Below are 23,507 nucleotides of genomic sequence, written 5' to 3'. Positions count from 1 at the left end.
TCTATGCAGCTATAATCTAACAATATGGAGAACAACCATTGAGTACATATATATCTAGGTTAATGTTCACAATAATGAGAACTATATCCTGGATTGAATCTGTATTCTCTCGAAATACTCAGGTTTATCTATGCAATCTTCCAAGCTTCGCCCAGATCCTAGATGAGACATCTAATCTGTGCTGTGTATAACCCTAATATACGGCAGCTTCCGGTGATATCCCAATGGCTGCTTGCGTTTCACAAAGAGTAACAGCGCGGGACCGGGGGTAGAATCGAGGCTATTCAATTATTCTCACCTCATTAGAGATCACAAACAATTATTGCTCAGCTAGCTCCGATTTTGGAGGTATGTATTTCCAACTAATACTCGGGTTCTATTCGAGTGGCTTCTGAGAAGCCTTCAAACCCCAGCAATGCCAACCCCCATGTAACCAACAAAGTATATAGCGAAGAGTCTCGTTCTTATATGTCTATATAGAGCGGGAAGATCGCATCATGATATTTATTTTCAATTATTAGGAAAGGGAATTAATATTACAGCTACCAGCCACATAGCATTAGTCTCCTCAAGGCAACCATCTTGCCTCTGAAACAAAGTAATACGTTTAGAACATGATTCAAAAATGAATTGCATATAAAACCAAGTGACTAAACATAACATCTTTTGGTATCTTGAATAGAAAGCTAAGGGCCATGGTATGCCACCTTTTAGTTAGTAGGGTTTAGGGTTGGAGTATTTTATATTGCAACCTTCTCTATATTTATGGAGGGGATGTCAATTGAGTATAAATTCAATAATTTTATTTACTAAACGCCCCCCATATTATTTCATTATGTACACCAGACCATAATACCCCGTAGAGTTCGTTTATATAGTCAGTTAATACACATAAACCCATAGCCCTCTTCGCACCATGAATTACAGGTGACATGGTGTTACCTCTGTGATATTTTAATCTACTACATAGGAACATCACTATGTAGCCCTAATCCAGCATCACATGTCATCTTTCAATTAACTAGGTTCTAACCAGCCACTTAATTCTATCAAATTCATATCAGACCTCAGTGGCCTAACATACTACTTGTGATATATTGGCAGAGTAGTAGATCTATCACTAATGAACACACAGTTAATAAGCTCATTAATCCTATATTGCTTTAATTGCTGTCCTCCTAGAAAAAGCTAGGATAGCAAGCTAATTCTAGAACAACCGGTGATCCCGGCGTCCACGGTGGATGTCAGGTTACATTTGGTAAATGCAATATGTAGTCATGTTTCTTTGTTTAGAACGCTCAGTACACGGGCAAACAGTGTCTCGGGAGTTTCAACGATCAAGATCTACCGGTAGTGACTTGAACTCCTGTTAAAGCGACTCAACCCTCTTTGGAATAGACTAATGCTAGCAACAAATTAGCCGTTCATATAAATCAGTACAAAGTACAGGGTGCGGCGAGGCTCGCATCTTGTATAGGTACGTACTCCATACCTCTATGCAGGCCGAATAAAAACTTTGGAAATGTACACCTACCCCAATAGGAAATGAACATAGCAGTTTTTGTACACAATCACCATTGAGCTAACTTTCTATCTCTCTGATAGACACCATTTTAGAGTTGGTGCGGGTTAGACGGGAGATCTGCTGCAACTGTTGCCTCTATCATACATCCAAGACCCTGGAAGTAATGTTCGAGACCGCATCGATGGTTCGATATCAATAATATATGACTCGGGGGTGTACTTAAACTCAAGTACTTTGGCAGCAAAATTAACCTAGTTTGTCTACCGTCGGAGTTTCAATTTGACCGATATAAGACTGGAGGTGTATTCCCCCCTGCTCGGGCTCCCCGCTCCTCTGGATACCATCCATAAGGTAGTCTCGCTGAATTGCCGTGATACCTGAAATGCATGGATTACTCAATTAGCCTCGTCGAGCCACAACCATTCCACGACTGGCCGTCTCATGCAAAGAGCTATGGTTATTGCTTGAAACCCGAGCGTTGGTGACGCCTCGTAAGACATAGATCTTCGCCGCCTGAGCTCCCATGGTATCTGTAAATAGCACACAGCGGTAACTAACATGTCGATCAACGCTCGGACATAGCTTTGTGTACTTGCGTCTCTTTGCGTCCTATCAGCTGCGTCTTCGGCTTTGACCGTTCATTCCGGGCATCAAGGAGAATTGTCCAAGTAGCTCATGACTAGTTTCGGGAACTAGAAAGAACATCAGGAGACTTTATTGGAAGAGGTAGATGGTGGAGTATCATGCTCACTTTGAACTACGACTGATCTTACTACCGTTGGCAGTGCTCTGCTATCTCTCAAACATTTCCAGGTTTCTCCTATTTCTATTAACCATTCCGCAGCTCTCGGTTTCCTTTTACCTCCCCAATCTTTATTTAGGAGAGCTCCCATAGATTGGAGGATTATTGGTCATATTCTACTTGGCGAAAGATGCTCAAGTCTGTCGTTGATACTAGTCCTTTTTACTCGTCGTCAACCACCCTCCTGTGACTTTCCGACAAAGCAAACTGTTGCTTATCTCTGCCCTGTTAGTATATTTCCTTTTGGGAATACCTGGATAAGAAGACCTGATTCGCCATTGGTACCAGTTCGGTACACGAGCATCTTCCTCGTATCCTTTCAAAGAAATTAACAAACCTGCTAACAGGGAACGGTGAAACATAGTAGCTGTTTCCCAGAAGCTCCAGTCGGATCAACGGTCTTGCTCTCGCTCTTTGCCATATTCGACACATGATACCATCCTAAGTTTCTTTGAAGCGGCTTACTAAATTGTTTGTCGAACATGAATTGGAGATATATAATCCCAGCGCTCGCTTTTCTCGCAGCCACAGGAACTAGTTGGCCCTACGATGAGACTCTGGTTGCTTATAACATCAATGAGAATCAAACAGCGACCAACCCCTTGGACTACTGGGGAGAATGGCCCGACCACACCTATTTTCCTTCTCCAGAAAATTGGCGTTTTCCAGTATATACGCTTTTCCTTGACCGATTTGTGAACGGTGATCCAACAAACGACAATGTAAATGCGACACTCTTTGAACATGACATCAATTCAAACCAAATGCGTCACGGAGGTGATGTAGCTGGCCTGCTGGACACTTTGGACTATTTACAAGGAATGGGCATCAAGGTTCGCTTCACGAATGGACCTTGGTTGCATATCCGATACTAACTAACGATTGAATCCCTAGGGGCTTTATCTTGCAGGTTTGGTATTGATGAACCAGCCATGGGGATCTGATGGCTACTCGGCGCTTGACACTACTCTACTCGATCAGCATTTTGGGACAATTCAAACATGGAGAGCAGCTATCACGGAGATTCACAAACGCGACATGTATGTCATTTTTGACAATACTGTGTCAACGTAAGTCTCCATCCTCTCTTATTGTGTTATAAGTATCTAACAACACTAGCATGGGAGACCTCATTGGGTTTGAAGGGTACATGAATACAACCACCCCATTTTCAATCAAAGAGCACAAGGCTTCCTGGAAATCCGACCGTCAATATGTTGACTTCCGATATGGAAACGCCTACAATGTGACATGTGAATATCCTCGTTTCTGGAATGAGACCGGGTACCCCGTGGAGGAGTGGGTCAATTATGAGCTAGAAGGGTGCTACGATAGTGACTTTGATCAATATGGTGACATCGAGGCCTTTGGTGTCTATCCTGACTGGCAACGAGAGCTCGCTAAATTTGCCTCTGTGCAAGATCGATTACGTGAATGGGTGCCTAGTGTCAGAGAGAGACTTATTCGTCATTCGTGTATGATCATCGCATCTTTCGACATCGACGGCTTTCGCTACGACAAAGCTACACAAGCCACCGTCGATGCTCTTGGGGATATCTCTGGGGCGTATCGAGATTGTGCTCGCCGCGTGGGAAAAGAGAACTTTTTCCTTCCTGGTGAAATTACCAGTGGCAACACTCTCGGTTCTATCTTTCATGGGCGAGGACGTCAACCTGATATGCAGTCGCAAACGCTGGAGGAGGCGTTTATGATGACGAATGAATCTGATCCGGATTACTTTATTCGTGACCAAAACAAGCAGGCCACCGATGCTGCCGCGTTTCACTACTCCGTCTATCGCTCTCTCACCCGATTCTTGGGTATGGATGGTAACCTGGCTGCTGGCTACGATGTTCCAGTGAATTGGACCGAAGCCTGGTATCAAATGGTGCTCACCAATGATATGGTCAATGCCAACACCGGCAAATTTGATCCACGCCATATGTATGGGGCGACAAACCAGGATGTGTTTCGATGGCCGACAGTTGAATATGGCATCGAAAGGCAACTTCTGGCTCTTTTCATCACGACGTTACACATGCCCGGTATTCCTATGCTTCTGTGGGGCGAGGAACAAGCATTTTACGTTTTGGATGCTTCAGCTGCTAACTATATCTATGGCCGTCAGGCAATGTCTCCCGCCACAGCTTGGAAAAATCACGGATGTTTCCAGTTGAATTCGACTCAATACTTCCAGTGGCCTATCAAATCAGGACGTCTAGGATGCTACGATGACACAGTCACGTATGACCACCGTGATCCCGCTCACCCTGTGCGGAACATTATCAAGCACATGTATCAAATGCGACAAGACTTCGGTGCTCTTAATGATGGATGGTGGATTCAACTGCTCTCAAATCAAACGCACAACATCTATCTCCCAGGCTCCGATGGAGTCCCCACAGAAACTGGCATGTGGTCTGTCCTGCGCAGCCCATATTACCAATTGCAGGATCTGGGAGAAATGGGAAACCAAACTGTCTGGTTTGTATACCAGAATGAGAACCGAACCGTGAACTATGAGTTCGACTGTTCTGACCCAACTATGGGATTGATTGCTCCATTCGACATCAACACCACGGTGAAGAACCTGTTCTATCCTCACGATGAGTTGACATTGCAAGAGAGTCCGGTCAAACTTGCTTTGAACGGCTCCGACAACTACAACGGTTGTCTTGACAGCATCACGCTTCAACCATACGAATTTAGAGCCTACATTCGAAAAGAGAAATTCGTCTCTCCTCGTCCTATGATAACCAAGTTCTTACCTGGCCACGATGCTCCGTTGCTATCTGCTGTCGCGCCAAATGAGAGTGAGTCAGTGGATATCAGTTTCTTCTTCTCCACGGAGATGAATTGTTCTATGATAACTGAGTCAATATCACTTGAATCGTCCACTGAAATTGGAGAGTGGCCTTCTGTGGACCCCGACAGCGTCAGTTGCGAGACTTTTGAGCCAGAGAGTACAGTTTGGACCGGTCAAATCCCATCTACCTGGGCTTGGAGAGCTACCCTGACCGGCGTCTACAATGGCGTGCATAAAGTCACGGTGAATAATGCGACAAGTACTGACGGAAGAGCAACCAATGCCATCGACCATTTCTTGATCCGAGTCGGGCAGTATGATAATCCCATGGTTTTTACATCGGCAAATTACTCTAGCAGCCTGCTCCACGGGCGCGAAGATGGTACTCTTTTTATTTCACAACACGCGGCAGGAGCAGACAAATATCGGTACTCTACCAATTGGGGGAGCACTTTCACCGAATGGCTCCCATACGAAGGAGGGAACCACAGCATTAAAGAACTGCCTTGGTCTGGAACGAAGAAGCAGAGATGGGATGGGAAACACGTTCGGGTTGAGTACTGGAGTCGTCTCACAGGTAGTAGCGACTACGTCCAAGAGGGCGATGGACCCGACTGGAGTCCTGGTATCCGACGTCGCTTCCCTCATCTATTCTTCAATGGGCCTTTCAATAGGTACGGATATGATGCCGGGTTGGATAATACCGTGGGACAAGATACCGATGGCCTCTGGAAATTTCGCTTTATGGCCGAATGGCCTGCCCAGGGCCAGTTAAATGTCTGGGGTATCAACCCTGATAACCAACCAGATCAAAGCTACATCTACGGAGATTCCGACGGAGATTCGATCCTAGACCGTCTACCGCCCTCTTCGCTCAGTGTGACATCCATAAACATCACTCAGCATCCACCGAACCCGCACCTGGCTTGGAGCCTTCAACTGGATGACTCGAATTTGCAGTTTAAGCTTGTTCCCACAGGCTCCAAATATGTTCAAATGGCTCTCTTTTTCCTTCTTTGCATTGTTCCCGTCATTACAGCGTCGGCCTGCGCTTATATGTTCATGAAAACATTCTACCGGATCAAGTTCAACCAAGTCGGCGTGAGTGAAAAGAAAACACTCGTTTCAATGGATTTCGTCAATAAATTCAAGATCGGCCACGTGGAAGATGGACAGTCCAGAAACCCCTTCCGATGTCTAGCAAGCAGGTCAAACTTCCTTCAGAGTAATTCTGCCTTTGGCAATCGAACTGCGCACCGGAGAAAGGTGCTCATTGCAACCATGGAATATGAGATCGACGACTGGGCTATCAAAATAAAAATCGGTGGCTTGGGTGTCATGGCACAGTTGATGGGCAAACAGCTCGGACATGAGGATCTTGTCTGGGTTATTCCTTGTGTCGGTGGAGTGAAGTATCCCCTCGATAAACAAGCGGATTCGATGTTCGTCATGATCTTGGGGAATTCATACGAAATCAAAATTCAGTACCACCAATTGAGGAGCATCACATATGTTTTGCTAGATGCACCCATTTTCCGCCAGCAATCCGTCACAGAGCCCTACCCGACCCGTATGGATGATCTCGACAGCGCTATCTACTACTCTGCCTGGAACCAATGTATCTCCCAGGCAATGAAGCGGTTTCCTGTTGATATGTACCACATCAATGACTACCACGGCTCGGTGGCTCCGTTATATCTTTTGCCCGAGACTATTCCTATTTGCTTGTCACTTCACAACGCCGAATTCCAAGGCCTATGGCCTATGCGGACACAGAAAGAGAAAGCTGAAGTCTGTTCTGTTTTTAACCTTGATCTGGATGTTGTAACACGCTACGTTCAGTTCGGCGAGATCTTCAATCTTCTTCATGCTGGTGCAAGCTATCTTCGCCTTCATCAACAAGGCTTCGGTGCTGTTGGTGTGTCGAAGAAGTATGGAAAGCGGTCATATGCTCGATACCCAATTTTTTGGGGCTTGAGAAAAGTTGGAAACCTACCAAATCCAGACCCCTCCGATACAGGCGAGTGGGATAGAGCCTTACCCAAGGAAAGCGATATTAATGTCGACAATGACTTCGAAATTCGCAGAGCAGAGCTAAAGCGTCAAGCTCAAGAATGGGCTGGTCTTGAGCAAAGACCCGACGCTGATTTGTTAGTCTTTGTTGGAAGATGGTCGATGCAAAAAGGTATCGACTTGATCGCTGATGTCTTGCCTGGTGTACTAGAGAGTCGGGAACATGTCCAGCTGATATGCATCGGGCCCCTCATTGACTTATATGGCAAATTCGCCGCGTTGAAACTAGATCGAATGATGAAGCTTTACCCTGGTCGGGTGTGCTCTAAACCTCAGTTCACAGTCCTACCACACTTCATCTTCTCTGGGGCAGACTTTGCACTCATTCCGTCACGCGATGAACCCTTTGGCCTTGTCGCTGTCGAATTCGGTAGGAAGGGGGCCCTTGGTATTGGGGCCAGAGTAGGGGGACTCGGGCAGATGCCTGGCTGGTGGTATACAGTTGAGTCCACGACTACTACCCACTTGTTGAAACAGTTCAAATTGGCCATCGACAGTGCGTTAAACTCCAAGCCCGAGGTAAGGGCAATGATGCGTGCAAGGTCTGCCAAGCAACGATTTCCAGTTGCTCAGTGGGTCGAAGATCTTGAGATCTTACAGTCCACATCGATTCGAGTCCATCAAAAGGAACGAGCTAAATCCCAGAGTCAGTCCACTGCTGCTGGGGCATATAATGCTATCTACGGGATGATGACGCCGCAGGCTGCATCAACAACATCGGGCGCATCAACGCCTCCATTACAACCCTCAAGTCGCCCGGGTACGACAGGATCATTACAGCGAAGTTCTATGATCTACAGTCGTGATGCAAGCTCTGGATTTGATGGGAGGCCTCGGTCGGGACTCAGTCGCCAGATATCTCACGGAGTGCGGCCGTTATCTGGCACTATAGAGCCTCATGGTCGATCCGACCTCGGGAAAGGCAGTGCTATCGAGGGTGATGACAGTGCTGGTACAGCCTCTCCAGAGGCCGAAGAAAATAGCGACGACGAAATGATGGCCACTTGCTATGGCGATGATGACTATTCCATATCACCTGAAGGAACAGACCCAGGACGTGCACAAATTGCCCAGCCTGCGGGTGTGGCACTCACCAAAGAGGCTCTCTCGGCCCAACGCGCGAGTCAAGGCTCCCTGTTGGCTCGATGCAGCAACACTCCATCTAGTTCAACGGCGCCAAGTACTGTCGGGACAGATGACACCCTTATCTCTCCTTCTCGCCCATGGGCGGAGCCAGTAAATCGTCTCAGTAATGCCTCAGTGTTGTCTGTCGATTCGGTTGTTGGAGAAAAAAAAAGTTTTAAACTTCAAAAGGTCGACCCGTTCTTCACCGACAGCAACGGCGAGTACTACAGAGTGTTTGAAAAAAGACTTAAGGACCTCAATGGGGCGAACTCAGACACCCAACTCTGCATTGAACAATACCTCGAAAAGAGCGAAAAAAAATGGTTTAACAAATTCCGTGATGCGCGCCTTGGCCTCAATCAAGGATCCCCAGCGGGCTCAGTACATCGGGGCAAAGCAGGAAGATCCCCAACTAGGTCAGTTACCAACGACGATGCAACATCCCATGAAAGTGGTGAGCGCGAGAGAAAGAATGCTCCGCCTGATGAATTCCTTCTTGGCGATGACTACGTGCCACCGACAGGTTTGAAGAAATGGATGCAAATGCGCATCGGAGAATGGCCGGTTTATTCTCTCTTCCTCGGACTAGGCCAAATCATTGCTGCCAACTCTTACCAGATTACCCTTCTCACCGGGGAGGTGGGCCAGACCGCTACGAAGCTGTACGGAATCGCGACAGTTTACCTTATTACTTCTATTCTATGGTGGTTTTTCTTCCGATACTGCAAATCCGTGATCGTTCTGAGCGTGCCATGGTTCCTATACGGAACAGCCTTCTTGATCATTGGAATGGCACACTTTGAGCCCAACTCACACAATCGCGGATGGATTCAAAACGTCGGAAGTAGTATCTATGCTGCTGCATCATCCAGCGGTTCTATCTTCTTTGCCCTCAATTTCGGCGATGAGAGCGGTGCACCCGTCAAGCAGTGGGTGTTCCGTGCTTGTCTTATTCAAGGCACACAGCAAGCCTATGTCATTGCTCTTTGGTACTGGGGTTCAACTTTGACTAAAGCTTCCAACGCTGGAATTACGGATGTGCAGGGCAGTGTCACTAACACCTGGAGAATGACGTGCGTATAGCATCAAAAATCTTCATCGCAAAGACTGGAGACTTGCTAACCTTACCATAGAGCAATATGTACACCAATTACCCTCTTTCTGTGGGCAATTGGCCTCATCGTCTATTTCGGTTTGCCAAACTACTATCGCCAAACTCCCGGCAAAGTGCCATCGTTCTACAAATCTGTCTTCCGGCGCAAGATTATACTTTGGAACTGGGTGGTCGTCATTATCCAAAACTTCTTTTTGAGTGCCCCATATGGTCGAAACTGGAATTGTGAGTCTCCATTTCCCAGAAGGTCCCTGCTATCCATTCCCCCTTCCTATACCTTACCTTGTATTGCACTAATGGTTACCACAGTCCTCTGGATTACCCAGCACGCTAGCTCGTGGCAAATCCTACTTCTCTGTGTTGCATTCTTTGGCTTTGTCTGGATAGCAGTCCTCTTCCTGCTAGCTAGACTATCCAAGTCTCATAGTTGGATTCTCCCAGTGCTCGCATGTGGTCTGGGTGCACCTCGTTGGGCCCAAATCTGGTGGGGCACATCTGGATCCGGCCTGTACCTCCCCTGGGCTGGGAGTTATACCTCGGGAGCTCTTGTATCCCGAAGTCTTTGGCTCTGGCTCGGGGTCTTGGACGCATTACAAGGTCTTGGTTTTGGTATGATTCTGCTACAAACACTGACACGTATGCATATCTGCTTCACCCTTCTGGTATCACAGGTCCTGGGCTCTCTTGCAACTATTTGCGCAAGAGCCTTCGCACCGAATAACATAGGACCTGGGCCTATCTCACCGGATATTACGGCTGGTGCGGGCGCGTTGGGTAACGCTTGGTTTTGGGCTGCTCTTTTGTTGCAGCTTTCGATCTGGTATGTGGCCCCCTATACTAATATTGCCAATCACGTCTAACGCTTAAATTTAAGTGGTGGCTTTCTTCTTTTCTTCCGAAGGGAGCAATTATCGAAGCCCTGAACAAATGTGGGTTGGTTTTGTTGGAAGTGGGCGGAATGGATTGGTGATTCAAGCTCCGCGGTTGCGGTCTTTTCGAATTCCCTTGCGTACATTGATGATGTAATTGCTTGTTGTTTGTTCGTGTGGCTTATTTGTTGTCAGACAGAGCAGCCGAAGTACTTAGTGTCTAATATAATGATATAAGGTCAGTTGACAAGCAACAGGCCAGATCATGGCTGGCCATATATAATACCCAGTATTTGATCAGTCATTTTTTCCTTCCAGATCATTTTGGAGAACCAGAACACAGTACTTTCACTGGCAAGTACTCTGGTCAATATGCCCCGTCCAATCGATCATCAGCACTCCAAGCTGAGAACTGACGAAGTACAAGCTGGAAGAACTACTCGGTGATGAATAATTAGATATTCTATCAACGATTTCCGAATTGCTGTATTATTTCTCCTTATAATGAATATAATTGGCTGTATTTGGCTTTCCCACGTGGTAGAATACAGCCTTATGCTTTCTTCACAAAGTCGACCTTCCTGGCCAACCAGCAACCAATCGTAAATCCTTGGATTGCATCATGTTCACCCCGAGAAAAGACAATGGTCCAGTCTCCGGGAGCTGGTGCATCCAAACCACGTGGACAAGTCAAGACCCAGACATCATCTCCCAGATATTTCATTGGAGTTGCATTTCCTTGACCCAGATATCCGTCAAACGCACCGTATAGCACGCCATCTTCGCCAATGCAATGGAAGGTAGATTCAATCTCGTCACAGTGGTAGACACCCTGGAATGCAGTCCCTTTAAGGATTGATTCTTTTGGGACAATACGCCGAGCACTAAGTATACGGTTATCTCCCACACGATGAATACTCAAGGAATCTCCACGAATCGTCGCGACTGCTGAATCAGACTTCCCATGATTAGGCGTGCTAAGCTTGATAGTATCGGCGGCGCCGTCATAGCTGATGGCCACCTCTCCGTCCCGTGTGCCCTTGGTGATTACAATCGACAGCTGGGTATCTTGATCAAGGAACGCGCCGACCCAACCCGCATCAGCCTGAACGGACGCTGTCACAGGCTTGGGTAGTTCCAAGAGCTCTCGGAAGATATCAATGTTGGGGCTGAATGCGCCGGCATCACTGTTAAACATAACGACAACGGACAACCGCTCGCGTGGTGCGTGTCGCCGGTGCAGTCGATACCCTCGCAACGCTCCACCATGTCCGATCGTGTTCACGCCCTCGATATCAGTGTGACTCAGCCCATAGTGGTACTTCGCAGGAGTACCATCTTTGAACTTCGGAGCAACAATAGCGGTGTGGTACCAGCTTTGTGGATCAGCGTAACAGCGATCAAGATACTTCTCATACGCGATCATGTCAGTGAGTGAGGCCACTAATCCAGCATCACCAGACCATTCCATTTTGTTAACAGCTGCTGTGAAACCATGCTGTTCGTCACCCTCATACCCAACACATGGTGGTGGGTGTTGTGCGGTGTTCGGACAAAGGAATGCCGTGCTCATACCAGCCGGTCGGAGGATTCGCTCTTCAAGCAATTTGCCAAGAGACTCTCCAGTAGCACGCTCAATTACTCGGGCAAGCACGTGGAAGTTGACATTGCAGTAGGAATATTCCGTTCCCGGCTGGAAGTGGAATGACTTGGTTCGGGCAAGCAGTGGACCACAGTCTCTGACTATCAGGAACTCGTCGTCGGGCTTGGATCCCCACAGTGTGGTCATAGCCCAGTAGTCGCGCATACCGGATTGCATGTCGCATAGCCGATCAAGTGTCAGTTCGCCGTCACGTGTGAGCTCCGGGCTTAGTATTTCCACGAGATGATCTGACAGCTGTTTCCGGACATCGCCCTTTGCAGCTAAAGTTGGGGTCGGATTGCGCTCCAGGTCAATCAATAGTGCACACACAAACTGTTTGGTAATTGAACAGATGGGTAGTTGCGTTTGGGATGTCATGGGAATTCGTTGGTCCACGTCAGCGAATCCCCAGACGCGCTGGCCGATGACCTCGCCATCTTTGACGACAGCGATGGCCCCTCCTGGGCCTCGAGAGCGGAGGGCAGTTTTGTTCAAGATCTCTTGGACCTTTTCCTTTGTGATTGTCATACTTTCAGATTAATGTAGAGAAAAGAAAGTTGGGACACCTTTCGATGTTCCGTGGACAAAATTACCCCACCTTCCAGTTGGTTATCGCAGATAGCTGATCAGTTGCTAAATATAGCAATGAAAAAAATACATGAAGGCCAATTATTGTTTATAACAAATGTTGGTGAACTACAAATTGGTGGCTACCAGTTAGTCGATTCAATGTGAGACTGTAATGTGGGTTTGGATCTCGGGGGCGATGATAGGGGTAAGCCTAAAAGGCTTGTGTTGGGTACCTAAAAGCATGGACCGGTGGACATCGAGGCCCCTTTATCTAAGAAATAATCAATCCATTTCAGAAGATAAAGTAAATGGGAAATATATCTAGAAAGAGTCGACCCACACAGTCAAAGGAACAAAATGAGTCTACTTAGAATAATCGTCACATCATGCTACTTTCCAGTCTTCGGTATTACTAGTAGTAGTAATAATATAGTCACGGATGACTCGAGGCCTCTAAATCATGTGGTTTCGCAAAAGCTAGTCATAAGGGATAATAATAACCATTCACTACGAAATACTTTTCTTATTAGCAGCCTTCCACCTCTTAAAATATCATCACACTCAAACTTCAACAAGATCGATAAGACACATAAGACATTAAGCTACGCTAATAAGACATTAACCTACAAACACAAAGTGTGTGTGAACCACCAAACTATAATATATTTTTATTTATCTTGAGAGTACTAAGATCAGTCAATATTGACTTGGCCATGGGTAGCTCGAACTACGATACATATTAATTAATGTGATTGGATAAAATTATAATATAGAGTAAGGAGTCATCTGGATGTGCTGGATGGAATGATACAACGTAATTACATAAATCTGTTTAAATGCCATTGTTTGACATCTTGACTCGACAAAGGCATAGAGTACGGAGTACACCGTAGATTACGACGTCACGATACCCCCTACCGGCCGATCATGATCTATCAAGGGTTGAGCTTAAAAGGGGTTGGTTAATAATAGACCACCTGGGCAGTGTTGTATAGGGGAGATTAGTAAACCCCTGATGGAACCCTTGAAATGACCTCGGTCATGCAATGATACCTATTCTCCACCAGGGTGTCTCTGTTATATTCCTCTAGTGCTTAGGGTTTACTCCCTACGGGGGACTCCAAGTTGTCTCCGACCCACTACATTATAAACATACTAATACTAATTGCAGCAAATGAAAAGGTATGACTTTTATTTAGGTTCAAAATGTGAATGATCGGGGTAACGCTTCACTCCCAAAGACGGATGGAAGTATCCGGGGAGATCGGGCAAAATCATCGAATGCAGTCTTGGGATCCATGGATTCACCAGGACCCACTGCTCATGCATATTTTTGGAATCAATCAATTTTCATCTCAGCCAATCGGAGGGTTTAAAACAGGGTTAAAGTGGACAAGCAAACGTGTTTTGACCCACATAATCCACAAAACTACACTGTGGCGGAATCTAGACTGAATTTTCATGGCCAGAACTAACCTTGCTTTTGTTCTTTAGAGGGCCTTTAGAGGGCTACTTCTCTTCCGTTTGCATTTCCCACTTTCACTTTCACCTTCATCTTTATTCTTCATCTTTTCTTTTCGAATTTTCCTGGCTACACTCTTTTATTCCAGGTTTTTTTTTTTTCATCTTATTCTCATTCACTATCAACACTCGTTAAACACATTCAAAATGCGTTCCGCTCAATTCCTTGCCCTCGCGATGGCCGTCGCTACTTCCGAGGCCGTCTCTCAGGGTTTCAACTACGGTGCTCTCAAGGTTGATGGCAGCCTCAAGACCCAATCCGACTTCGAGACCGAGTTTTCTACTGCTAAGAACCTTGTTGGAACCGACAATGCCTTCACCAGTGCCCGTCTGTACACCATGATCCAGGGTGGCACTACCAACGGCCCCATTGAGGCCATCCCCGCCGCTATCAAGGAGAAGACCACTCTTCTCCTCGGCCTCTGGGCTTCCGGTGGTGGCATGAGCAACGAGATTGCTGCCCTCAAAACCGCCATCTCCACCTACGGCGATGCCTTCACAGACCTGGTCGTCGGTATCTCCGTCGGCAGTGAGGATCTTTACCGTAACTCCGTTACCGGTGTCAAGGCCAAAGCCGGTCTTGGTGTCGAGCCCACCGAGCTTGTCGACTACATCAACCAGGTCCGCTCCGCCATCTCCGGTACTTCCCTGAGCGGTGCCCCCATCGGCCACGTCGACACCTGGAACTCATGGACCAACGGCTCCAACTCTGCCGTTATCGAGGCCGTCGATTGGCTCGGTTTCGATGGATACCCCTACTACGAGAACACCGACCCCAACTCCATCGACGATGCCAAGGCCCTCTTCAACAAGGGCGTTTCGAACACCAAGGCTGTCGCCGGCGGTAAGGAGGTTTGGATCACCGAGACTGGCTGGCCCACTACCGGCGCCACCGAGAACCAGGCTGTCGCCAACGTCGCCAACGCCAAGCAGTACTGGGACGAAGTTGCCTGCCCTCTGCTGGGAGTCACCAACACCTGGTGGTACATCCTCGAGGATGCCGGTACTACCGCCCCCAGCTTCGGTGTCACTGGCTCCTCCACCGACACCACCCCTCTGTACGACTTGAGCTGCAAGGCCTCTACATCTTCCAGCTCTGCCGCCTCTTCCTCCAGCACCTCGGGTGCCGGTATCGCCGAGAAGTCTGGTGTCGTCTCCGGCGCTTCTGCCTCCGCCACTGGCTCCGCCTCCGGCTCTGATGCCTCTGGTTCCAGCTCTGGCTCTTCTTCCTCCGGCTCTGGCTCTTCTTCCTCTGGCTCTGGCTCTGGCTCCAGCTCTGGCTCTTCTTCCTCCGGCTCCGGCTCTTCTTCCTCTGGCTCTGGCTCTGGCTCTGGCTCTGGCTCTGGCTCTGGCTCTGGCTCTGGCTCTGGCTCTGGCTCTGGCTCTGGTGTCTCCGGCTCCGGCTCTGGTGGCTCTGGCTCCTCCTCCGCCGGTGCTTCCTTCCCATCTGTGACCCCCGGTGTCCGCCCCTCCACCAAGCCCAAGTCCAAGAGCGCTTCTGCTTCTGCCTCTGCCTCTGCCTCTGCCTCCGCTTCCGGATTCGCCTCCAGCACTGCCTCTGGATCCTCCGCTACCGCCACTGGTGGTAACAAGGGCTCAGGATCTTCTGCCTCTGGCTCCGGTTCCGGTTCCGGTTCTGGTTCCGGCTCTTCTTCCTCCGACTCTGCCTCCGCCTCCCCCACCCTTTCCTCCAGCTCTGCCACCCGTGTCGCCGGCTCTGCTGCCGGTGCCCTGGTGGTTGCTCTCGCCCTTGCTTTCACTTTCTAAGCATGTCATTTTCCCTGGGCGATTCGGAGTGATTGGTTGGATGATACTCACTCATTGATGGTCGGTGATCGGCTAGTTTTTATGTAATATTTTCTTACTTTTGTTTACTACTTTTACCACGGTTAAAATTATACTTATAAGTTAGCACATGGTTTCCTTGTACGTTATATCAAAAGTAACAATTCTAAGTCTTTATCTCGCAATATTGTTAGATCTGAGTATTCTTTGTTTCATTCGCTTAGTGGTTAGATGTTCGAGTTCTCCTTGTGCGTGACATCAGAGTCGAAAATGGATGAAGTTAGGCTATTAATGAAATATAAGAATAGTTGGCTGTCATGTCCTTTAAGATGTCCTTTTAGGTGTGTATGAAGGTGGAAAGCATAAACTATACAAGAGACTTTTGTGTGTATAAGATCTGATGACCATGCAGTTATGTTATATTACTTTAACCAGCCTCTGATCCATATCAATATAATTTATACCACTAGCAACCCTATTCTCGAGTACAATGTATTCACTGACTCGGTGGCCATTTCGTGGGGATCTACGCCATTGCTTTATATTCGTGGGATGTTAAATTTTTCTATGATTGTGAACCTTCTTGCTTCTTCAACTTTCAGAGCGAAGGTTTATAAACAGGGAGGATAATCGACCAGAATCTGGAGACTCAGGTATCCAATGGAGCCCTTTCCAGTATCAAATTTATGAGCTCTGCTGTGATCTCAACCGTAGGTATTGGCGAAGCGCGGGGCTAACAACGCTCCGGGGCATCAAATGAAGGGGGCACAGGGCCTGGATTCCCTATCAAAAGCGACATAGTAATCGTGGAAAAATGAAGGGTGGTATGACTTGCTGGTACTATAAAGTGAGGCACAGCAACTACCAAGTTGATTGAGAAGGACATGCTTCACTATATAAATAAGGGTGGAGTTCCATGTAGAAAAGAAAGAACTTTGTAGGAGGAAAATGAGAAGTTTTTATATCCGAGTCAGAAGTATTTGCTCTCTGTGAGAACAAAGAGTGGAATGCACTACCAGTTTCCACCCTTCTATACTTTTTTCCTTCTTCTCACAAAGCAAGTTTGCCTAGCAAACTTCTCATCAGCGAGAACCGATAACGGGAATATTTACCTATTGTTAGGCATGCGTACCTCATTGTATTCTTAGATTCCACCAGTTATTGTAAGTTGGGCGCCATGGATATATGCAACTAAAACTATCTGCATAATGCAATAAACCCGTTGGTACCGGCGGGCTTTCTAAGGTCTGTGTTTATTTTGCCCTTTTACTAAATGCAGCTTACTCCAAACTGAACAACAACAGATGATGATATGGAGAGTTCTACACCACCTTTACACATTCTGGGAGTTATTTATACCAATCACTTCTAGTCGCTCACCTATCTCTCAGGTATCTCTCACTTCATTACTCTTGTTTCTCCAGGCTTCATATCCATGGAGTGATATTGCACATCAGCCCTATACCTAGACAGGGCAACTTCAACAGAAAAAGGAAAGTGCCTAGCAACCCCATGAGGAAGGTGTGACTCTAATAGATAGATGGACAATTCTTTCCCAAGGAGTTCGACATATTCGCCGACATCGAGCTGTAAGTAGCACGAGAACGTCATGGACAGCTTCCTAACATTTCGCCCTATATCCTAAAGCGGCCCTCCTTGCGTGTTTTTGAAATGGCGCGCAGGTAACGCCGTTGCTGGACAAGGTTGTTTTTGTGCAACGACCATTGTCGCCGGTTCTCGTTCTTGCATGACTTGTTCTCGTGACAGCAACACCCGATCTCGCTTGCCTACCTCACGTGGTGACAACCGCAGCTCTAGTCTGACTGCTGTGCTGTGAAGTGGATCCAGATCTATGTGCACGCTGGGGATGGGGGATGGGTATGAAGTTAGGGTTCTTCCTAGCATGGCCCGGGTCGTCGTGATTTGTGATGGAAGTATGAATGAGTAGTCCTCTCGCATTTTTACCATGCAACATCGTTGTAGCCTATGGGCTGCACTTGGTATGAAAGACACGACTTTTGCCTTCATATCTAAGAAGCCGAGTGCCCCAGGTCCTAAGCGACAGGTGGAAATGAGTGCCAACCTATTATCTAGAGCCTGTCCCCAGATTCTGTTGGTATGTCACGATTAATTAATTTCTGGCGACTCGCTGCCCAGATGCAAAGTGACCAATATCCATTTCTCACTACAGTTCGTAATTATTGCAGTACGATCCTCGAGCCCTATTGTTGGCCTGAGAAACGAGGTGTCTATTTCTAAACGCCACCCACCTTGGAAAACCACACCAAATGCGGAAGCTGAGAACGTCGACGATGTGATAGGACGAGATAAAGTAGTCAAGCACTGACTAGACCCGACTCGATATAGTTCAGTCCGACCACATCCAGCTTATCGAGATCGGCACTTTCATTGCAATGCAACTGGTTCCTCTCAAACTGAGGGTTTGACACACGGGGCTAGGCCGGCTGCTCGTTTAAATCGTCTCTTTCCGTTACGGTTTTTTTTTCTTCTTCACCCTCTGGTCCTTCCATCTTTCTCTTCCTCAGTCATGCACCGGGATCAGCCCAAAGACGATGTCCACTCCACTGCGGAGGTGGATGGTCTTCCCTCAAACAAGATCGATCAGCCAATTGCACCAGATCAATTCGATGAGAGATACCGCACCACCCGGATGGAAATCTGGGCCTATTATGCGTGCGTGGATTGTTGAATTGGCCATGTGCACAGACTAAACACCATGACTGCAGCTATTACATTGGAAATAATGGCTTGTCTCTATTCAGTGGGTCTATCCGCATTCTCAGAAGACCCTAATTCAGGCAAATGGAAGCCGAAGCTGACCCGTTCTAGACTTCGCGCCAACTGCTTTCCAAAACCTGCTCTACCAAGCAGCCCCTTCCGATGGCCTACTCCACTTTATCGGCAGACCTCGTACGGTCAACAGCATCGTGCTCCTCTCAAATGGAATCTCCTTCGCGATCCAAGTCGTGGTATTCCTAGTAATTGGCAGTTTCGCCGATTTTGGCTACTGGCGACCCAACATCTTGATCGGACTGTCAATTATTGCCTATGCCATTGGCTTTGGCTGGTTAGGTGTCCATACCTCGGACAAATGGCATGTCGCGGTTGGCCTGTATATGGTCGGTTTGATCGCCTATCAGACTACACTCACTTTCTGGACTGCTGCATTCCCGGGCTTGGCGCGCAATTCACTTGAATTGAAGGAAAAAGCCGACGAATATGTCGCGGGGACGATTACTCGTGATGAATACGACTATGCGGATACCATGATGCGCAGCAAACTTGCCAACGTCGCTTTCTATGTCCAGTCCGTCGCGGAGATCTTTATTCTGGCGATTATTGTGGGAATCATGTTTGGATTGAAAGTCAATGATAGCGAGAGCAATAACAACTGGGGACTGAGTGTGCTGATTGCATTCGTCTCTGGTGTGTGGTTGCTTGTCTCGATTCCGTGGTTTATTCTTGAGAAACGCCGTCCCGGTCAGGACCCTGGGAAACGCTCTATTCTCGTTGCGGGCATTTGGCAACTGTGGCATGCTATGAAGCAGATCTGGCATTTAAAGCAGAGTCTGATCTATCTGATTGGTAAGACTGTTTTTCACTAGTTATGTCTATCGTTTACTCATTGGGTGCTAACGGTGCTGGCAATAGGTTATTTCTTACTTGGGGATTCTCTCAACACTACTGTGACTGTTATTGGAACTTTACAGAATAGCATCGTTGCTTATAATACGTTGGAATTAACATATCTGCTTATCGTTGGTATTGCTGCACAGGTGAGCTTTAATTTCCTAGGCGAATTTGTTACAAACTGACAGGTATCTCTTAGGCGGTTGGCATATACGCATTCTGGACAATCCAGCAACGCTTCAGGCTCGGAACCAAAACAATGTTCAACGCCATCGCCGTTGGAATCATCCTACTTGATGGTTGGGGCATGATCGGTATCTGGACCAATGAGTTCGGCTTCCACAATGCATGGGAAGTCTGGGTATGTCAATCCCACTCTGCCATATGAGCAGTTATATCTAATTGCATCGATCCTATAGGTATACCAAGCGTTCTACGGCCTTTTCATCTGCCCCTGGTACAGCTACTCGCAAATCATGATATCGGAAGTCACACCCCGCGGCCACGAATTCCTATTCTTCAGTCTCTTCAGCATCATTGGAAAAACTTCGTCTTTTATTGGTCCCCTCGTCTCAAGTGCAATTATCGATGCGAGTCCGTCGGGCAATGCCTCGACGCCATTCTACTTCTTGTTTGCGTTGAGTGTTGTCAGCTTTTTGATCCTGTTCTGGGGTGTTGATTTAAAGAAGAGCCAGGTAGAGCAGGAGAGGTTCTTGTTGGATAAGTTACGTCAGTTGGATGCTAGTACGTCGTCGTCCTCCGATGAGACTTCTGCGGCCGTCTGAACTACTGTTTTCAGATATTTCATGAGTGGTAGACTTTTTCTGCTGTTTGTAGATAGAGACACAGCGGCTTGGGGCATACTCTGATGCCTTTTGTAAATACATGTCGCGGCTGCAATGGGAAATCCAACATAAAGCGCACGTCTACCGCACACAACCCGTCGTTGATTAGATGAATGAAGAAATGTACTATCGTTTTAAAAATAGTGCGCAGAGTAGAAGAAGAATAGATCATTTATTGGTATTGAACAATATTTTTTGTGAATGTACACACCGGCTTGGGGCGTACACGGGTTGCAACGTTGCAACGGAGAACCAGGAGACAAGACATTTAAACGCCAGACCTATGCACTGCCATAAGCGCCAATTCCGATACAAGATACCGATACCACAATTAAATAGCAGATCATTCCCCATCGGAAGAAGCTTCCTTGGACTTGCTCTTCTTCTTTTTCTTCTTCTCTTTGCGCTCGGCAGCCTCGTCGGCATCGACATTCTCCTCGGCCTCGCGTTTCCGCTTGCTCTTTTCCTTCTTTTCCTTCTTCTCCTTCTTCTTCTGCTTCTCCTCGAGGTCGACCGGCGTCACCTCCTCGGGCGCAACGAAATCCTTCTCGCGCTCGCGCATCTTCTCGTCCCGCTTGAGGCGTTGTCGCTCGACAACCTCCTCCTTGTGAACGCGGTCCTTGGCCTCCTTTGACAGGAAGTACTCTCCAGACTCGATCTGCAAATCGACCTTGCTCTTCTCCGGCGCAGGGGGGAACGGTGTGTACGTCTTCTTCTCCTTGTCGGTAACCTTGAACGGCACGTGGCGCTTGGACAGCGTGCGCTTCTTGAAGTTAGGCAGGAACCGGTCCCAGGACTCTTCCGCCAGCGTCGGGTCCTTGGCGAGCTCGCGCTTGATCATCAACTCCTTGATGTGGTAGATCGGGTGGATGTTCGCCATACAGTCGTCGATAATGCGTCGCACCTCCTTCAATCCCTTGAACGGACCCATCACAGCTACCGTGTTACCCTGAACCAGGATGTATGTGCCAGTGAGCAGCTCGAGCGCTTTGAGAGTTGAACCGTTCGGGCCGAGAATGCGCTGTCGTCGCTTCACGAATCGTTCTTTGTTTCGCACCTGGTTGCGGATCTTGATCACGTCGCATGCCACGCCGTCTTCGAGAATCTTCATCGCTTGTGTCACCGGTACGCTTCTTGCAAGTAGCTTGATCAGATCCCGGGATTTGATGATCGCTGCTGGGTCGTAGGTCTTTCGCGTTGTCTTCACTGTCATGCTACCCTCGACCAAATCCAGTGTGCAGGCGATGCCCTGCTTCTCCAGCGCTCTTGTAATCACCGGCCATGCTTCCTTCAAGTACTGTTCACGGTATTTGGGGAATAGTGTCATGAAAGACGACTCCTCGGCGAAACTGCCCGCGGCATTGTGTTCCGGTTTGAATTCTTCGATCTGGTGCGAGGATCCGTCAGTAAGGTTTTTCCGCTGGTGAAAAAAAAAAAAAGACAGCAGGTGTGTGTATTGGCTTACCTTCCACTTATCGATATCATCTGTATCCCAGGCCTTTTCCTTATTGTGTGTTGAAGGCATCTTGTTGGTGGTGACTTGGATCAAGAAAAAGAAATGGCGACTGTTCCGGAGCTCAAATGAAAATCCGCGCCAACTTTTTTTCTCCCCGCTTTCCCCGATTGGGTAGTTGTTGATGCCTTATATATCGGGCACCAACCGTATCTAGATCGGGGGTCAAGCCTGCGTATCTTCCTCTTAGCTAGCTCTACGCTAATTCCCGCTGTGGAAGTACAGAGTGCAACAGTTACTAAGAATAGTTCAAGTTGGGGGCCAATAATTATCGGCATATAGCAGGGGCACTTTGGACTCAGTTTTCCGTATCAGGAAATACAAATGAAAATGGAGATGGATCATGGGAAAAGTATTCGGCGATTTCCACGTGTATAAAAAAGACTAGTATAGGATTTCCAAGCACCAATCTTCCATAAATGATCGGGACCAATCGAAGCTGGAAGCTGTCTAGACTGAATTCTCCCCTCCATGGCTGTTTTGGCCTCAGAGCCCCTGGAGGAGACCAATCACAAAGACTGCATGCGATAGGTACAATTCTCGGGCAGGTCTGTGCCCAATGGTCGCCTCAAGGTCGCTCCCCAATACACCCATAAAGAGGAGAGTATGTACCTGAGCCATGTCGAGCTTCTGTGGGTCTTTTCGGCAATTGAAATACCGCAATTCATCGAGCTAGCGTCGCTCTCACACAGGGGCATGCCGGAGGAACTCTAATCGGACACTAAGAGGCGGCATGGCCTCTTCCCGAGTAAGGGAAAAGGAAATCAACAAATCAACGAGAACCCAGCGTTAGTTATCTCCCTATATGCAGCAGTTCTGCTCATGTAAACTCCTACTTGTTGGTGTTTTGGATGTTGTGATTGGGCATCAAATCCGTACGGGAAACACGGCAGAGTGTATTGGTTATTAGAGCTCCTGCCGCATAAAGAATACCGGTAAGACACGGAAATGGATGTTTCTTAATGTGTAACGGACGTTGTGGTAGCTCATTGAGACTTGAGGGAGCTCCCTGCCGCTCGGGGCCATCACTCTCAATATGAGGCGAGTCTGCTCCCAAGATATGAAGGCCTGGTGGTGTGCAGGCATGATGGAAATGGCGCGAGGCTGTCAAATTGTCAAGTTGGTATGGACTCGTTAACAGCTGGTATTGACATTGAGGTCAGTCAAAGCGTATATACCGCCTGAGACGGGTGTAAATCATGTGTTCCTGAAATTCCGTGGTTCCCTGGCTCTCCCGTCAGTTCGGTTAAGTCCCCTCCTGTTTCATCTTCCTCTGCGTTCTTCGTCTTTTGTCACTTCGCTGATCAGTTACATCTTGGAGTATGATGGGGTCGGAAACATCCTTCTCTAAAGGGTAAGGTCAGATCGGGTCCAACGGTGTCGGGTATCGCGCACTGGGCACGATCTCAACAGCTTAATCTGCACCCCCAAGCTTCCTGCTCTCAAACCCTCTCGAGTCCTCTCCTGTTTCGTTTCACTCCCATTCTGTCTAGAAGCAGTCAACTAAAAGTTCAACTTACCCTAGGCAGCGACAGCGATGCCTCAACCCCGAGTTTCATTCAATGCACCTCCACTTTCCCACCGCGTTGGGCAGTAACCCAATACCGATCTCGAGTGGATACGAGGCTCTAAAAGGCCAAGACTTGATGCATGTGAGAATTGTTAG

General features: G+C 47.7%; 7 protein-coding genes across 7 annotated transcripts; 4 read left to right on the top strand and 3 right to left on the bottom strand.

Moving 5' to 3' along the window:
* Positions 1-2,809: 2,809 nt before the first annotated feature.
* Positions 2,810-10,368, top strand: ags2 (alpha-1,3-glucan synthase Ags2; the record flags this gene model as incomplete). The annotated part of the gene is made up of 6 exons (XM_056900199.1): positions 2,810-3,160; positions 3,222-3,397; positions 3,447-9,404; positions 9,465-9,670; positions 9,755-10,265; positions 10,320-10,368. The coding sequence occupies 6 exons, from the start codon at positions 2,810-2,812 to the stop codon at positions 10,366-10,368; spliced, it is 7,251 nt and encodes a 2,416-aa protein (XP_056748867.1).
* A 499-nt stretch (positions 10,369-10,867) lies between these two features.
* N7537_009144 (uncharacterized protein) lies at positions 10,868-12,484 on the bottom strand (the record flags this gene model as incomplete). The annotated part of the gene is made up of 1 exon (XM_056900198.1): positions 10,868-12,484. One exon carries the CDS (start codon positions 12,482-12,484, stop codon positions 10,868-10,870), a length of 1,617 nt encoding a protein of 538 aa, XP_056748866.1.
* A 1,710-nt stretch (positions 12,485-14,194) lies between these two features.
* Positions 14,195-15,814, top strand: bgt2 (GPI-anchored beta-1,3-endoglucanase EglC; the record flags this gene model as incomplete). The annotated part of the gene is made up of 1 exon (XM_056900197.1): positions 14,195-15,814. The coding sequence occupies one exon, from the start codon at positions 14,195-14,197 to the stop codon at positions 15,812-15,814; it is 1,620 nt and encodes a 539-aa protein (XP_056748865.1).
* Positions 15,815-17,798: 1,984 nt separating this feature from the next.
* N7537_009142 (uncharacterized protein) lies at positions 17,799-18,179 on the top strand (the record flags this gene model as incomplete). The annotated part of the gene is made up of 2 exons (XM_056900196.1): positions 17,799-17,948; positions 18,024-18,179. 2 exons carry the CDS (start codon positions 17,799-17,801, stop codon positions 18,177-18,179), a joined length of 306 nt encoding a protein of 101 aa, XP_056748864.1.
* A 201-nt stretch (positions 18,180-18,380) lies between these two features.
* Positions 18,381-20,268, top strand: N7537_009141 (putative autophagy protein (Atg22); the record flags this gene model as incomplete). Its single annotated transcript, XM_056900195.1, has 6 exons — positions 18,381-18,526; positions 18,580-18,614; positions 18,683-19,438; positions 19,505-19,629; positions 19,683-19,844; positions 19,903-20,268. 6 exons carry the CDS (start codon positions 18,381-18,383, stop codon positions 20,266-20,268), a joined length of 1,590 nt encoding a protein of 529 aa, XP_056748863.1.
* Positions 20,269-20,671: 403 nt separating this feature from the next.
* On the bottom strand, positions 20,672-21,853 carry N7537_009140 (KRR1 small subunit processome component; the record flags this gene model as incomplete). The annotated part of the gene is made up of 2 exons (XM_056900194.1): positions 20,672-21,715; positions 21,794-21,853. The coding sequence occupies 2 exons, from the start codon at positions 21,851-21,853 to the stop codon at positions 20,672-20,674; spliced, it is 1,104 nt and encodes a 367-aa protein (XP_056748862.1).
* An 894-nt stretch (positions 21,854-22,747) lies between these two features.
* N7537_009139 (uncharacterized protein) lies at positions 22,748-22,927 on the bottom strand (the record flags this gene model as incomplete). Its single annotated transcript, XM_056900193.1, has 1 exon — positions 22,748-22,927. The coding sequence occupies one exon, from the start codon at positions 22,925-22,927 to the stop codon at positions 22,748-22,750; it is 180 nt and encodes a 59-aa protein (XP_056748861.1).
* Between the last annotated feature and the right edge of the window lie 580 nt (positions 22,928-23,507).

This window comes from Penicillium hordei (assembly GCF_028827395.1).
Source record: "Penicillium hordei strain IBT 12815 chromosome Unknown utg000005l_segment0_segment0, whole genome shotgun sequence".
In the NCBI taxonomy this organism is placed as follows: Eukaryota; Fungi; Ascomycota; class Eurotiomycetes; order Eurotiales; family Aspergillaceae; genus Penicillium; species Penicillium hordei.
Note: the sequence above shows the minus strand (reverse complement) of the source record. Positions and strands in the feature narration are given on the sequence as shown.